General features: G+C 35.6%; 2 protein-coding genes across 4 annotated transcripts; one reads left to right on the forward strand and one right to left on the reverse strand.

The window, feature by feature from the left end:
* The first annotated feature begins 1947 nt into the window (after positions 1-1947).
* LOC111469029 (trihelix transcription factor GTL1-like) lies at positions 1948-4996 on the forward strand. 2 transcript variants are annotated; one of them, XM_023114241.1, is made up of 3 exons: positions 1948-2735; positions 2888-4271; positions 4380-4491. In XM_023114241.1, the coding sequence occupies exons 1-3, from the start codon at positions 2392-2394 to the stop codon at positions 4389-4391; spliced, it is 1740 nt and encodes a 579-aa protein (XP_022970009.1). In that variant the 5' UTR covers positions 1948-2391; the 3' UTR covers positions 4392-4491. The 2 variants fall into 2 exon arrangements, with proteins under 2 accessions (XP_022970009.1, XP_022970008.1); XM_023114240.1 differs by having other exon boundaries at positions 1949-2735; positions 4376-4996.
* Positions 4997-9109: 4113 nt separating this feature from the next.
* LOC111469062 (transmembrane protein 120 homolog) lies at positions 9110-15588 on the reverse strand. 2 transcript variants are annotated; one of them, XR_002714816.1, is made up of 11 exons: positions 15124-15587; positions 14948-15026; positions 14698-14792; positions 12161-12265; positions 11725-11804; positions 11070-11160; positions 10882-10989; positions 10551-10637; positions 9887-9955; positions 9547-9772; positions 9110-9463 (listed from the first exon to the last, which is right to left on the reverse strand). XR_002714816.1 is itself a non-coding variant. In XM_023114291.1 (10 exons), exons 1-10 carry the CDS (start codon positions 15361-15363, stop codon positions 9629-9631), a joined length of 1098 nt encoding a protein of 365 aa, XP_022970059.1. In that variant the 5' UTR covers positions 15364-15588; the 3' UTR covers positions 9110-9628. The 2 variants fall into 2 exon arrangements, 1 of the variants encoding a protein (XP_022970059.1); XM_023114291.1 differs by having other exon boundaries at positions 9110-9772; positions 15124-15588.
* Positions 15589-16099: the final 511 nt, after the last annotated feature.

Consider the following 16099-nt stretch of genomic DNA (forward strand, 5'->3'; position numbering starts at 1 on the left):
GAACGTTAAAAACTAACTGAATTTTAAAATTAGATGTGTTTAACTTGAAATACTCTTATATTAAAAGAACGCGCGTTGGTTTGTAGGAATAATCTTCAGTTTTAGAAGCATGATATTGAAGACAAAAACATATTTGAATTTAATTTGGTTTGCAGGTGTTAGACGAACACGACTCTCCACAATGGTATGATATTGTCCACTTTGAGCATAAGCTCTCATGGTTTTGCTTTGGGCTTTCCAAAAGGCCTCATACCAATGGAGTTAGTATTCCTCACTTATAAACCCATGATCATTCCCTAAATTAGCCGATGTGGGACTTTCATCATCCAACACCTCCCCTCGAACAAAGCACGCCTCCCCTTAATCGAGGCTCGACTCCTTTGGAGTCTTAGTCATTTTGACTGCCTTCGTACCTTCGAGGAGGCTTGACTCCTTTTGGAGTCCTTTGTTCGACATTTAAGGATTTGTCAATCTATTGGCACGGCTAAGTTTAGGGCATGGCTCTGATACCATGTTAGACGAGCTCTGATACCATGTATGATATCATACCATTGTGGACAATATCATGCTCAAAGTGACTCATTATAAGCACTTCAAGACAAGTAGGTAAATATGTCCATTGACCCACTTTCGAGCTGGGTAAGGAATCTCCATAAACGAAAAATAGGAGTGGGGAGAGATATCTTCTCATTAGCTAAATAAGGTCAGGAACCGAGATTATATTCTCTGTTCTTATTCTTGCCCTGTAAAATAAAATGAAAATTGAAATAGGAGACGAGGACGAGAATAAGAAACGCTTCCCTGTCTCACATTAACCGATAGATATTTCTACGAGTAAGTAACGTAGTATACCAGAGAAAACACCGTGATCGTTAGGGTTATAATATAATTGAAAAATGTATATTTAGTTTGGGAAGGAATTGGGGGAGGATAAGGTGGGTGACAATTTGGAGAAACGTTGAAGGAAAATCCAATCATGCAAGGCCACGCCGACACCGGCATTGAACGTCTGGTCAAATCACCACTCCTCTTCACCAAATGTATGTTCTTATCTTATGCCGCGAAGTCTCTGATTATTTTCCTCTTTAATTAATCCTCCTTATAATACTTATTTTTATAAATCATGCTCATTTTAGCCTTGGAATTTAATTTAATAATAAAAAAACCATGATTTTATTTTTATTAAAAAATAACCATCTTAATTATTTTACCATTTAAAATCGATTTTTTTAAATAAAAATGTAATTTTTTAATAAATTTTTAAAAATTCGACTTAAATATCTGAAATTTGTGAACCATAAAATTAAATACAAAAGGTTAAATAATAATTATTATAAATATGAAAAGTACCTTTATATAATTATTGTTTTTTTTATTGCGGAGTTAGAATAAGAATTTAATTATTTGAAAGAAAAAGAGAAAAAAAAAAAAAAAAAAAAGAAAGTACTGAACTGGAGTGAAGAGGGTTTTGACAGTTATTTTTTGTTACATTAAATTATTAGTTGCAAAGATTTAAAAAATATTAAAATAGAAAAATAAAATAAAATAAAGATTTAAATCCAAAATTATTTAAGAGATAAATCCCACAAAACAGCAGGGCTAAAAATAAAAAAATAAAAAAATAAAAAAATAAAACAACTGCTAGTGGTCTGCAGAGCTGTTGCGATGAGGNTAAATATGTTTTTTTTTCCTCATAAATAAATAAAAAAATAATTAGTTAGAGAGTGAGAAAAAATAAAATAATTAATAAAATAAAAAGCTGCTGTCAACGCTAACCAGCATCTCCTCTGTTGTATCACACGCACATTCTTTTATTTTAATTTTTATTTTAATTATTTTTGGTTTCTCTCTCTTAATCATCTATTAAAAAAATAATAAAATAAAAATAAAAAAACAATATCATCATCCTCATAATCCTCATCTCCATTCATTTATGTCTGTTTCTATTTTCTCTCTCCTCTTTTTTTTTTGGTTCTTGAGTTTCTCTCTCTAGAAAAGGAATTTGGTGGTGCGATGAGAATAATTATGCCTTCTTCTTCTTTGCTGATTTTTTTGTTAATTTGTGTTTCTGGGTTTTGTTTTGTTTAAATTATTATTATTATTATTTTTTTTTTTAAGAAAAAGAATCGAAATCTGAAGGTCCTTATAGCACTAACTCGTAGGAATTCCCTTTCTGACTTCCATTTTTTTTTTCTCCAGCTGTCTACTGCTTCTGTTTCTCTCTCTTCCTTTTCAATTAATCGTCCCTTTTTCTCTCTCCTCCTCCATTTCTTCATTCCTTTCTTCTTCCTTTTCTGGAATTTCAACTCTCCAATTCACTGTTCTGTTTTGATTTTACTTGGAATAACACGGCGGTGGGTTTTGGGATTCCGACGGTTTTCGCCGGAGTTAATGGAAGGGGTTGGAGGTGGGTCGGGATCGGAATTGTTTGGAGTTACGCCGCCGTTGACTGTCGAGGCTGTAAGTGATTCTCAGCCAGTGGAAGCTGCTTCTCCGATTAGTAGTCGACCTCCTGCATCGTCTTCGTTGAATTATGAGGAACTCATTCGCGGTGGAGGACAGATGGCGATTGACGACGACGCGCTAGTCGGAGAAGATGCAGGCGGCGGTGGTGGCTCTTCTGGGAATCGTTGGCCTCGTCAAGAAACTCTTGCGTTGCTTAAAATTAGATCGGATATGGATTCTGCCTTCCGTGATGCTACACTTAAAGGACCTCTCTGGGACGAAGTCTCCAGGTAATTAAAGGAAATAATCATGAATTTATAAGTAAGGAATACTCTAACTGTTTTGAATTGAACTCTGTTAGTTGCACGAGAGTCATTTTGAATTCGGTTGGAGTAGTGATTGCTAACCGTTTTGAAATGGGTTGGGTTGGATTGAATTACAGGAAGCTCGGAGAAATGGGTTATGTCAGAAATGCGAAGAAATGCAAAGAGAAATTTGAGAATGTACAGAAATATTACAAGCGCACAAAGGAAGGGCGAGGAGGGCGTGGAGATGGGAAGACGTACAAATTCTTCACGCAGCTTGAGGCGCTACACAACGCCGCATCTCAAAACGTGGCGGCATCGGGCTTCGGGATTAGCAACCCAACTCCAATCTCAGCCGTCAAAATCTCACAAACCCCAATGGGAATCTTTTCTCCGCCGCCCACCATCGCCGCTCCAATGGGTGTCAGCTTTTCATCCTACACGTCATCTTCATCAACAGAGGAGGAGGAGGAGGAGGAGGAGGAGGAGATGGGTTTTGATGTTGAAGGAGAGCCGTCGAGTGTGGCGGGAAGTAGCCGGAAGCGGCGGCGGAGAGCGGCGATTAAGGGAAAAAGTGGTGGCCGGACGAGAAGCCATAAGATGATGATGGGGTTTTTTGAGGGTTTGATGAAGGAAGTGCTGCAGAAACAGGAAGCTATGCAACAGAGATTCCTGGAGGCGATTGAGAGAAGAGAAGAAGAGAGAATGATGAGAGAAGAGACATGGAAGAGGCAAGAAATGGGGAGATTAAGGGAGGAGCAAGAAAAAATGGCTCAAGAACGGACAATTTCTGGGTCTAGAGATGCGGCCATAATTGCTTTTCTTCAGAAATTCACAGGCCAAACCATTCAATTACCGTCAGTGAATATCTCTCCTTCAGCCCCACAACAACACTATGATCTGTCAGTGCCTGTCCCTGCGCCCACGCCTGTCGCTATGCCACTATCCCCTGTCCCCCCGCCTCCGCCATTGAAAACCCAGCCGCCTCCAAATACAATGCCATTTTTGGATCACCCAATATCATTAACAAATCAGGAAAGCAGCCATGGCGGCCGAGGAGATGGCCCTTCAGAACCCATTTCTTCAAGATGGCCTAAACCGGAAGTTCTAGCGCTAATTAAGCTGAGAGGTGGGCTTGAATCAAGATATCAAGAAATGGGTCCTAAGGGCCCTCTTTGGGAAGAGATTTCAGCTGGAATGAACCGATTGGGTTACAAAAGAAGCGCCAAAAGATGCAAGGAAAAATGGGAGAATATCAACAAATACTTCAAGAAAGTTAAAGAAAGCAACAAAAAACGCCGCGAGGATTCCAAAACTTGCCCCTATTTCGATGAACTCGACGCTCTTTACCGGAAAAAGATCCCCGCTGCCGGGGGTTCTGACGGTGGCGGCTCCTTTTGCGACACCGCCAAATTAGAACAAACCCACATCGAAATGCCTCATACCACACCCGCTGAAGAACAACCACCACCACCACCACCACCGCCGCCGCCGCCGCCGCCGTCACCACCACCCACAAAGGTAAAACTCGTTAACCCATTAAACAAATCATAGCTCAGTCCTTAACGACCTTCTTTTTAGTACATCTATGAATGAATTCCGATTATATCGTTTTGCATTTGAAGCCAGAAGACATTGTGAGTGAGTTGATGGAGCTTCAGAACCTTTACGATGTCGATCAAGTCGACGATGAGGACGATGACGACGACGACGACAACGACAACACCCGAGAAGAAAAGAGGAGGAACATGGATTACAAAATGGAGTTTCAGACAAGTGAGTTTCAATCAATGGCGGTGGTTCAATAATGATCTTAAAACAAAACAAACCCATATCTGAATTTTCAGTTCCATTTACACCAAAACAATCCTAACCCATTTTCTTCATCATTCCTTCTAAGATGATCATATGAATTTGTTTTTAAAATTCTCAATCACTGTTTATTTTATCATAATTCTTATAAATTCATGTATTAAATTATTTGTGAGGGGGAAAATAAAGAAACTCTCTGAATTGGAGTCAAGAATCAGTAGGGATCAGAAGAACAACAACAAGAACAAGAACACATTGATTCAGCTCGTGAAGTTGTTAGATTCTGGGTTGAATTTGGGTGAAAATTGGATTAAAATGCTGAAATTATGTTAAAAGATTTGTATTATTTCATTCTTTTGGGTGAATAATTTGTGATATTGTTATATGTTTTGTAAGTTATTTATGATAATAAATGTGGGTCTGAGTTAAAGGAAGGTTGCAGCTTTAACAAAGATGCTTAATATATATATATATATATATATATATGAGTAAGAGAGAAAGTGGAGAGAGAGAGACATGTGATATATACACACAATTCCTTTTGTAATCACATGTAATGTCTCTACTTGCTTCCACATTCTAATGTCTCCCCAAAACATATTTTTACATATAGTTTCTTTTTTCCTTTTTAAATCCATGTGTTCGTGTTTTTATTCGGTTCACAATTAGGTTAAATTACAAGATCGAGCTTCGAGCTTGCTTAATAATATTGCTCTGTGTCTAAGCTTTCGAATCTGAATGACCCCTGCATTCTCCTACGTCATGACTATGTTACCTATAGTATGTTATCTAGAGATGTCTATTTAACTCACGGAAATCTACCCAAAATTAACTTGAAATTCTCTGTTTAAACGAGGAATAGAGGGGAGAGTAGAGAGATATTTCTCCATATAAGCTAAACGACGATGGAGACAGAGATTATATTCTTTGAATAGTTCAAGCCCACCGCTAACATATATTGTCCAATTTGACCCGATACTTATCGTCGTCAGTCTCACAATTTTAAAACGCGTCTACTGTAGAGAGATTTCCACACCCTCTTATAAAGAATGTTTCGTTCTCCTCTCCACACCCTTATAAAAAATGTTTCGTTTCCCTCCCCAACTGATATGAGATCTCACAATATAGCCCTCCTCGTAATAGACAAATAAATATATATATCTTTTTTAAGCGTTAAAAGATTATATTATCGGGTTAAAAAAGTGAGAATAATTTCTCTATCATGTCCCATAGATATCTACATGATATCTCCTTGTCTTGAAATGCTTCGAGCAATGAAGAATATCTCAAACACGAGTTCTTTTAACATGATTCTCTTATTAAAAGAAGAGATCACCCAACCTAAAATTGGTCCGAACCGAACATGATTATGCTATTGAAAAAAGAATGTGCATCTGGTTTATATAAGTAATAATTATCGATTATTTTAATTATCATAATATTTAAATTATCAATTATATTATTATTACTATCATAGTTATTATTTGACTTCAATTTTCCACATTATTAAGTGTCACATAGAATATTACAGACTGTATTTTTGCATAATATATGATAGTTATATCAATTATGAAAAAAATCACTTAATCGATTGTCATATTATATTCTTTGAATAATGGATTTATATTTTAATATATAATTACAACAGGTAATTAACCATTATTTGGTTAAGACATTCATAATCAAATATAATCTCGGCTCATTCATGTACTTTTTTTTTACTTGTCTTTATTCAAATGTCACATCATCCTTAAACTTTGTAAGACAACTCAAGATTACACCATCATATCGAGTCTTATATGTAGTCCAAGGGCAAATTAGTAAAAAGTCGATGGAGTTTAAGAGAGATTACACTAGGGTTAATTTCATTTGAAATTGGTGAATTGTAAGAGATTTTTTCAATTCTCGAACATATACGACGTGATTTTATGTATTAATTTGTTACATATCGGGGTTAAGGTTTAGTTAAGATAAAACTAGAAGTTTAGAGAGTAATAAAAAGGGTTTAGGGTTTGACAAAGTAACTAATGACGTGTATTAGATGGGGGAAAACAAATAATTATGCATGGTTAGCTTAAGGAATGTTCCATTCTATTATTATATGCTCTTTTTGTTTCTCAAAAGCTAAATTTCTATTTGAAAACACTCATTTTCTTTGGCTTTGATTTCGGGTTGGGTATATAATGAGTGTATACTTGTCGGGTTAGGTTTGGACCAACCAAAATTTCGGGTTAGTTTGGTTTGTAACATGACCAATCTGAATAGAGTTCACAACCCAATTCACTTTTAAAAGAATTAAGAATATTTGACGTTTGTAACTGAGGTTAGAGATGCTTTGTGACTTGTAAATATTTAATATTTGAAATTTACGAGATTTTAGTTATTGATGTAACATATAGAGTCGATAAATATGATTTTTTTTAAGCAATTAAAATAGAACTCAACAACCCAACTCAACCCGAAAAAATCCAGCCCAAACTCACATTAAATTTGGGTTGGATAGTCTGAGTAGATTGAGTTATCAGATCATAAGTAGGATCTTTAAACGAGAACCTGATGCCTTAGCTTATACTTGTTTGGATATTATTCTCGAGAAAATCTCGTGATTTATTTCATATTAAAATTTATGGAATTTTTTACATCAATCTTCCACAATATTTGAACCCTTTTGTTTTGATTGATATAAGAAAATTGAGGGCATAGTTATTGGGTATCAATAATGAGGGAACTACTTTGAATGCATAGTTATTGGGTATCAATCATGTAGGGTTTATAATATTAGTAGTGCACATGGACTTGGATTTTGACCATATTGGAAGTATCCCTATCCAATAATAATTGTGATGTACTTTACTCTAAACTATTTCACACTTTCAGGCCTAAGGGAGTATACAACTACCTCTAAAATTCTACTCAAGGGTAAAAAATCAACTTGTCGTTTCGTATCAATTTTTATCATAAATTTTCGGATCGTTAGATTAAATCCTGAACTTACTAAAATTTTGTAATTTCGTACTGCTGAACATAATTTTTTTTTGTGGAAAATACTCATACTCTTTATTAAAACGAATTGAGAAGAAATTATAAGATCCTAAACCCTAAACCCTAAATTACAAGACCCTAAACTCTAAACCCTAAACCCTAAATTATAAGATCCTAAACCCTAAACTCTAAATCCTAAACCCTAAATTACAAGATCCTCCGTAGAATACTAGTACACTATGCTTTACTTAAACCGCTTTAGATTTGTTGTGGGTAGATGAGTATTTATAATAGAATCTAGATAATTTATTTAAAAAATATCTAATCATTTATTCATAAAATACCTAAATTATTTTTCTAAAATGTCAAAATTCCCCTTCATCTAACAATAGTTTGAACCACTCTGTTTGCTTTTTACAACTTTCAACCACTAATTGTAGATTGCATTTTCCAACTCACCACATTGATATCCCATGAAATGAGATTATTGTATTTGTTTCTCTTATTTGGACGCTTAATTTGAAATTGAGCTTTTGGTTCTATTCATCGCTACAAGAAATAATGAATGGGATAGCTAACTGCATTTCTAGGGCTCACTAAAAAATCTTTATGATGGTTTCACAATCAGTTCTATGTACAACAATGTGTTGAACTACTTCAATAAGTCTGCGTATAAGATATCTAGCATTCGATGTTCGTACAATAGTATCTACAATTTCTTTACGCACTTCGTAGTAATAAATTATATTATTTCGTTAAGGACAACCCTTCACGTAAATTGTTTTAAATGAGTAAATCAATCCTTTGTTGTTCTGGATTGGACATTAATCCTCTCGTACCTACTAATTGGTGAAGTTTGTGAAATTCTCCCTACCGAACACATCAACTTTTTATTCATTTCTCCCATAGAGTCTCGTCAAGATTAAGACTAAACTTGTATTTTTTGTTTCATTGAAATCTTTATTGGTTCTAATCAACACGTAACTTGACCACTTAGAGAAAGAAAGAGAGAAATTAACCAAACATACTAAGCTAGCAAATGATTGAAGTTCAAATATTCAACAGAAATTAATATTCCATCATCTCAAGTTTCAAAGATACGAAATGGAAAATTAAGTAAAGAGGGAAATAAGATGAAGAATAAGGCTCTCTCTCACAGCTCACTTGAAGTATATCATTCCTTTCATCCTTCTTTCGCCTTCCTCTTGTTTTCTATTTTCTCCACTTGCACTTACTGATAAAAACATTGAACTTATAATCTTGAAAAATGATCCATAGCTCACACTAAACTTTCAAACTCGAGTTCATCCTAATACGTTATAGGACATTAGAGATTGAGGCATGTAGCACAACTTCGATTGCTTACCAAATTTGACCCGGTGAGGCATTCATCTTAACATGTTATGACTTCCCAAGATGGTGCAACCTGTTACTCAATGGCTATAGTAAGACCACAAACATTACTTTTGATTTATAGGATGTTGGCTGGAAAAATTACCAAGTTCCTTCCTGCATCTTCAAAATTATATAACATCTTGTATCCACAGAGTAAAAGATAAACATAATGTCTCATCCAAAACACTACAGAATGTTTATTAAGATGTACAAGTTTCATGGTACAAAGATCATAGGGGAAGAACATGGACACAAAAGGAAAAATGTGATAAACTCAATTCTTACATTTTGCCATTCCTATCAGAAATGACAAGAAACAAAAACTTAGATGGTGAAAACATCCAGACAGTCGCTTTCCTTATGAAATAAATGAGATAACGAACCGAAATTACAATAGGAAATTTAAAAAACTCGCTCACTAGCTTGCAATGAACTGCAATAGAAAAGAGAAGAATGTTACATGGGTAACAGGAAAATGAGCCTTGCGTTTAGTAGCACGTCCATCAACTTCTCCAGGGAAGAACCTATGCAAGACCAACTTTACATGATAAAATTGTATTGAGAGTCAAAAGGAAGATGTAAAGAAGGGGAGAAGGGCAATTCTCACAGGTCAGCTTTGACGAAAACAAATCCAAGATCTGGAAAGGTGAAGAATAGATCCAACAAGTTAATACAAGTAATCCTAAGCATTAAGAACTGGTCTGGGCCAATTCCTGCTTGCTCTTGCTTCTTTTCATCTTTGCCTTGAATCTTGATTTTACCATTAAGGTTTGCACTGTATTTGAGAAGTTCCCGACCGCCATTACAACCAGAAGGAATCCACAAAATAACACCTGCAACAGACATTTATCCATCAGTTTGTATCCAAACATGTTCACAATCTTTTTCTTTTAGTTTGAAATATTATTTTGAATTAGAACCAGTATAAACAAGAAGCAATTTATCACCTGCCACTCAGGAACCACGCCAACCAATGCAGTCTTGAGGAGAAGTAATCCAACATATGCCTCAAAGCCCTGTTGAATATTCCACGTATAAATAAATTAACATATTACTAAGACATATTAGAGTTCTATCATATAGCAAGTGGCCATGCAGATTACGACTGTCAAATGCCCTTCCCCAAACAAAGATGGTTTACACCAACCATAAAACCACCGTGCCACCGTTGTAGTAAACAGCGAAAGGCAAACCGTTAAAAATATACTCAAAATCTTCAATTGAACCCATAACATCCTGGGACTTGAAATCTAAAAGTTTTACCATCTCTACTTTCGAGTATGTTTTATATGAAAAATTATACTCCCACCTTTTTCCGAGATTCTCTTAGTGAAGAGTAAAAACATTGAATAGAAAGAAATCAACCAATAATAAAAGTACCTAATATTTTTACTGAACTAAAAAAATTTATAATGACTAACTACGACTTAATGGTAGTTAAATAGGAAAAGAGTTTTGCCAGTTTGAATTGACTAAAAAATTTCTTAGAACGCTGATAAATTCAGTATTTACTGCAATGAAAAATCTACTTTTCACACTTTTTATTTTGTAGTATGTTCATCAACTGCCATAAAAACTTTGGAAGACGGTGAAAGTTGAGGATTAAATCACCTGTAAGATAAAGAGTAAAGGACACAGTATCAATAGTTGACCATCCACACCAGCTGTTTCTCCCCAAACGACATCCATTCTCTTAGCCTAATAATAAGAAGAATAAACAGGGAAATCAACATATAGATAAAATGACAGAACAAGCAACCACCAAGTATAAAACATAAGCATAATTCCTCAATGTTAATCATCGTGCATTCCTCATCAGATGTTTAAAATTTTGAGTCCCTTGGATAGGTATAATGAGCTCCAGTCATTGAATGAGATGCAACAAAAATTAGAATATATTGTTATAAAGTTGAATGTACATGAATGCAGTATCAAACTGCACCTTTCCAAGAGCAATCCGAGTATAAAGCCTCTGACGCTGATATCTATTTTGTAAAAGCATTGCAACTCCTTGCATCATGGCCCACTGTAGGAAGAGTTGTACACCTCTCTGGAGAAGAATTGAACCCGTATAGTTAATCTAATGCATAGAGTATGCATGTGTTTAGCGGGTAATAACAATTGAAAAACCTGCTTTTGGGCACAATTTGGCTGTCCTTTGATCTCCCACGTAAGACTAACAAGGGCCATAATCATAGCACAATAGTGATGGTATATCCACCTGTAAAACCATTACTTAGGAACCTCACCTCAATGTCTGTGGAACTAAGGAATCATATAGCATGAGTGATGATCACTTGACAGCAAAAGCATAATTACAAACTTTATCATAATGTCTGTGTATACCAAAGACACTATAGAAACATTGATGCAATACAAATCCCATCCACTAACCCATATTGAAGATATAAAAATAAAATTGTTTAAATCTATCGTGGAACAGACATCGTTGTGTCAAGCACCAAACGTAATCCTTAACTTATAGCAGATGCTATGACGTTAGAAAACATGCATTGAAAGCTTTCCCATGACTACATTTTTCTTTAAAATTGCTCATGAAAGAGAATCCTATTCCACCCTTTTTGCTGGATTTCTTTCACCTTTGTGGAAAGAAAAGAGGTAATTTTCAGGGCTTTTACAAAGGAAGAGTGGGTTCCAAACATGTTGATCACAATCATCTGTAGTAGTTAGATGAGCTTTACTCTCTTTTACAGTAACCTTATAATACCATTTTAAAACAAACCACTGAACATATCAATGAAAGAAAAAGTTGCAGTGCACTTACCAAGAACGAATATCACTTCCATTGACTCTTAGTATGTTTTCACGCAAAGACAATCCTGTGTATAGGAACAGGAGCCATGCCTAGAAAGAAAAATGATGTGTCAAGAGTTTAAATGAACCTATAAGCTATCTCTGAAGGCATCGGATTCCCATTAAGAAGATAAGCCTAGAAATGTCAAGAGAACAAGATTTCAAAAATTACATGGAAATGAAATGGGATACCAAAAAGAAGCACACAAAAAGGGAGCCAATCCAGAATATATGATTTCCAAGTAGATACAAACAATTATGTTTATCTGATAATCACAAGGTATTTGCTTCACAGTCCCCATTACCAAGTAGGAGGAGACTTGAAAACTTGTACAGAATTGAATTCAACATGTAACGAAACATTCAATTAGAGAGAGCAAGAGCAATTTTTGGGAAAAAAAAAATACCTGGTACAGTTGAACTGGAAATGTAGGCAAGCATCCATCCCAAACCCAGCCTCTTAGAACAAGCAGCAGAGATGGGAAAAAAAGAAAGAGAAGAGCAGTCCTATCCTGCTTGAAAGAGATCACTGTGAGGGCACCTCAAGCTAAAATAACATAGAATTTTACCAAAAGAAAACAATCCAGTTTGACAATATCATATACTAGGGTAGAACAAAGGAACAAATCCTGACTAAGAATCTGAAAAGAAATTCCCGATAGCACATAAGAATGTCAAGATCCCCCAAGTTGAGAAAAATATCATGTAGTAATTACTAAAGAAAAGATTACAAACACCAAGAAGTTGCTCGACCCTTAGCTACATCCACTCACTCACACCACTCAGTAAAGTTCCTGGTCATTATAATCGCATTCACCTACAATGGTTTTCTTTTGCCTCTAGACTTGATTCTCCGTATAAGTTGAACAAAATTACTTTTAGTGCTGATGTCCAGCACCCATGAGATGTTGAATTTTTTAATAAGACCTGCCAACATTTTTAAGTTTGATAGGTGTCCTTTAATGATTTGTCTTGATAAAAGTTGGTCTGGTTACCAAAATAAGAGATCGATAATGTAGTGTTTGAAGTTGACAGGAGGAAAGTTATAGTTGTTAGTTTGTAATCAGACCCTACGTCAATGAACTCTTGGATTAGTTTTTTTTTTTTTTCAAATGAGAAACTAGCCTTCATTATGACAGATAAACTTACAAAAACAGAAAGCCATGAAAAAAATGTCAAAAAATGAAGCCAACAAAAACACCCTTAAGAGGTTACAACTATTAGGATCAATAATATCAAAAAATTACAAAATATTTTTGTAGAGATACCCAAAGGGAGGCCTTCAACTAAGACACTTCTTTTCTTTTCTTTCTTTTCTTTTTTTTTTTTTCCCCTTACAAGAAACAACTTTTCGATGATGTATGAAAAGGAATTAAAAAGTTCAAGGATACAAGTTCCCAGTGGAAACAAAAAAAGATGATACGAGATGAAATAAGCCTAAAAATACAAGAGGATAAAACAAAAATTCTCCTATTTCTCTCTTACACAAGGGGAGGCATTCAACTGACACTTTTTGCAAACATCCTTCGAAGCCCCCTTTTCAACCTAAAAAAATGCTCCTATTTTTCTCTAAGCAAAGAATGCTGCCTGCCAAAGAATCACCCTTCATTACTAAATGGTGGGTGAGGAAGCAACACCTCCATCAAACGAAAAGGAATAACTCCTCTATCACCTACTACTAGATGAGTTGATTCACCTAAATGTCTTGTCTTTACTGCAAAGGGAGCTATTCCATGTATTGCTGAACAAAATTTTTCATGAATTTGTTTATCTTAAAATCATTTTTGTGGCTAAATAGAGAATTTGATAACCTAATATTTTCTCCTCGCCTATAATGCTTATTCTAGTAAACAAGGATTTTTTTTTTTTTTTTCTTTCAGCAGTACCTCAATATAACCCGATTGGTGTCAACCTAAGACTAAATATCTCCAGACTTCTACAAGATTTTTGAAGTGAGATCATCCTCGGGATTTAATCTTCCATTGCAGCAAATAAAATGTAAGACTGGCTAAGCAGAAAAACATGTAAGAGATTTTAGGAACAAGTTCTAAAAGGATCGACAATCCAAAATAGTAAGTCACCAAAATTTGATAAAACAATCTCCAAGAAACATAATAAGCAACGTCAAAAAGTCTGAACATTATGGATTAGAAAGGAATCTCCAGAACTTGGAGTCACAAAAAAGGGACCAAGGCATACAAAAAACTTTTTTTTTTTTTTTTTTTTTTTTTGTAAGAGTCAATTTCATTGATGTTTGAAATCAAAAGGGATTAAGGCATACAAAAAAGAAGCCGAAGAAATTTCATAAGAACTTTCAATCCAAAAGAACAAGATCAAGATCACAACTACAAAAAGACCCAGTCAACGAGGTTCAAAAGGAGGCACTAGCCGCCTCCCACACCTCATCCCCCAATCTCTCTACCTCTCTAAAAACTCTATGGTTCATTTCCAACCAAATACCTTACAAGACAACAAAGAAGCTTGCTTGACACATGATTTAATGACTCCTTTCGCAGAGAGTTTAGAGGGCACCTATTCTTCTCTTACTGTAAATTTTATTCTATTAATGAAATTTTGCAACTAACATAAAATGGATACGCCAGACAAGGGGTAAAATTAACAAATCAGGTCCATCTGAAGCTTCATCATGCAAATGCATTGAAGAAAGAATGTTTCAATCAGCTGTTGATGGCTGTTGATGGCTGTTGATCCTCAAAAGGTCGACTACCAAATACAGATGTTTCAAGTAAAATACAAAAGCGAGCAAGAAAATAACTCTTATAACAAAGCACGAATTTCTAAGAGTTGGAGGTATTCCATAGCTGTAATAGTTGTGAGCAGTATCGTCAAGGTGCAAATTACAACATGCAACAAGGGGTAGCCTCTACGACTAAAGGGAAAAGATGTGGAATTGTTCAATACAAATAGTAATAGAAATTCGTACTCTGTAACTGTTATACTCCTCTTTAACTTTAAACTGAACATCTTTCCGTGAGGCACGCACATTAATAGGTCCCAGAAACATCTGCAAGAACTTACCTGCCATCAAATTACATACTCAGACAGTAAATGCAGGAAGAAGCAAACGGACGCTAATCCTGATATTGTCCTTTCATTTCCTAATCCCATGGTTCCCTTTAAAATGAAATGATATCAATTCAAGATCTCTAAATAACGAAGGAAAGGACTCTAACCCTGCGGCTTCCCAGGAAGAAACGATGCAACCTCTCCATCGGCCATCATACATCTAGCTCTCTGCAAGTCATCTTCCAGCTGATTCATCCAAACAAGCGGAAAAATGAATCGATCCGACGATTGCAGAACGAAAGATTTCAAATCAAATGCGTTCAAAATTGAGAAAGATGTGCACCTTGTCAGCAAGTTTGGTATCCAAAAGCTCCTTGGAGATAAGCGAATTGAGTAAAGAACGAAGACGGCGAATGGAAGACTCAAGAGAGAGAGCACTTTGGCGGAGGGCCTGTTCGTCGGTGGCTGTTCTAGAGATTAGAGAAGCAGCCGAATCATGCAGCTCCTTCGCTTGCTCCACCACTTTCCCAACTTCATCCTCCACATTCTGCAACGAATCGGTTATGTTCTCGGTCTCCACCATATCTCTCCGCCCTTGAGATGATGGTGAACTCGATCTTTGTTGAGGCTGCAAGTCCCCAATGTTAGAAGAGGACAAGAAGGCGAATCTCGAACACCACCGCTTGAGTAGCCAAGTATAGAGAGATGGGCCTTTCTTCTTCAGACGATTCACGTAACCTTTCTCTTCACTCTCGCGCGCCCACGCTTAATCTCTCCTTTTTTCTCTCTCCATTTTATTCCTTAATGCTTTGTTCTTCCTGTTCTTGTTTTAAACAACCTTTATCAGGTTGATTTAGGTTGGATGGAAGGTAAATAAATTTTGGATCCGTATGATATTTAATAGGTTCGATCATTGGCCATGAGATATTAGAAACTTCCATATTTAATAAGTTAGTTCGTTAGCCAGGGAGATATGACTTGCATCATGAATATATGATATGATATGATTAATAAGATGAGACCTCATACATCTTGTATGTCACATGTATTAAAATATTTCTCTAATGTACACGTACATTACAATACTTAATAGTTCCGACAATGTGAGCGTGCGCTACCTGAATGACAGGTCTAAGGGATACATATACGTTTGTCTAGTGAGCTCATGTGCGCACATGTGGATCATGTGTAGAAAAGTACTACACATTCAATTTTTGTCCAAATTGGAGAATAGAGTTCAAGGTCATGAAATGTTTTTACGAAAAGATAGATCACACCATGTTTGCTTGTGTTTGTATTTCTCAACCCCAATAATATGG

Source organism: Cucurbita maxima, unplaced genomic scaffold (genome assembly GCF_002738345.1).
Source record: "Cucurbita maxima cultivar Rimu unplaced genomic scaffold, Cmax_1.0 Cma_Scf00038, whole genome shotgun sequence".
Classification (NCBI taxonomy): Eukaryota; Viridiplantae; Streptophyta; class Magnoliopsida; order Cucurbitales; family Cucurbitaceae; genus Cucurbita; species Cucurbita maxima.

What these genes read in the sequence shown, in the direction of transcription:
- LOC111469029 (XM_023114240.1), top strand. Translation starts at nt 2,392, where the DNA reads ATGGAAGGGGTTGGAGGTGGGTCGGGATCGGAATTGTTTGGAGTTACG. An exon ending in CTCTGGGACGAAGTCTCCAG is followed by an intron (nt 2,736 to 2,887) that starts GTAATTAAAGGA and finishes ATTGAATTACAG; the next exon opens with GAAGCTCGGAGAAATGGGTT. An exon ending in CGTCACCACCACCCACAAAG is followed by an intron (nt 4,272 to 4,375) that starts GTAAAACTCGTT and finishes TTGCATTTGAAG; the next exon opens with CCAGAAGACATTGTGAGTGA.
- LOC111469062 (XM_023114291.1), bottom strand. Translation starts at nt 15,363, where the DNA reads ATGGTGGAGACCGAGAACATAACCGATTCGTTGCAGAATGTGGAGGAT. An exon ending in AGGAGTATAACAGTTACAGA is followed by an intron (nt 12,266 to 14,697) that starts GTACGAATTTCT and finishes TCTTTCAAGCAG; the next exon opens with GATAGGACTGCTCTTCTCTT. An exon ending in CTTTACTCTTTATCTTACAG is followed by an intron (nt 9,956 to 10,550) that starts GTGATTTAATCC and finishes AATATTCAACAG; the next exon opens with GGCTTTGAGGCATATGTTGG.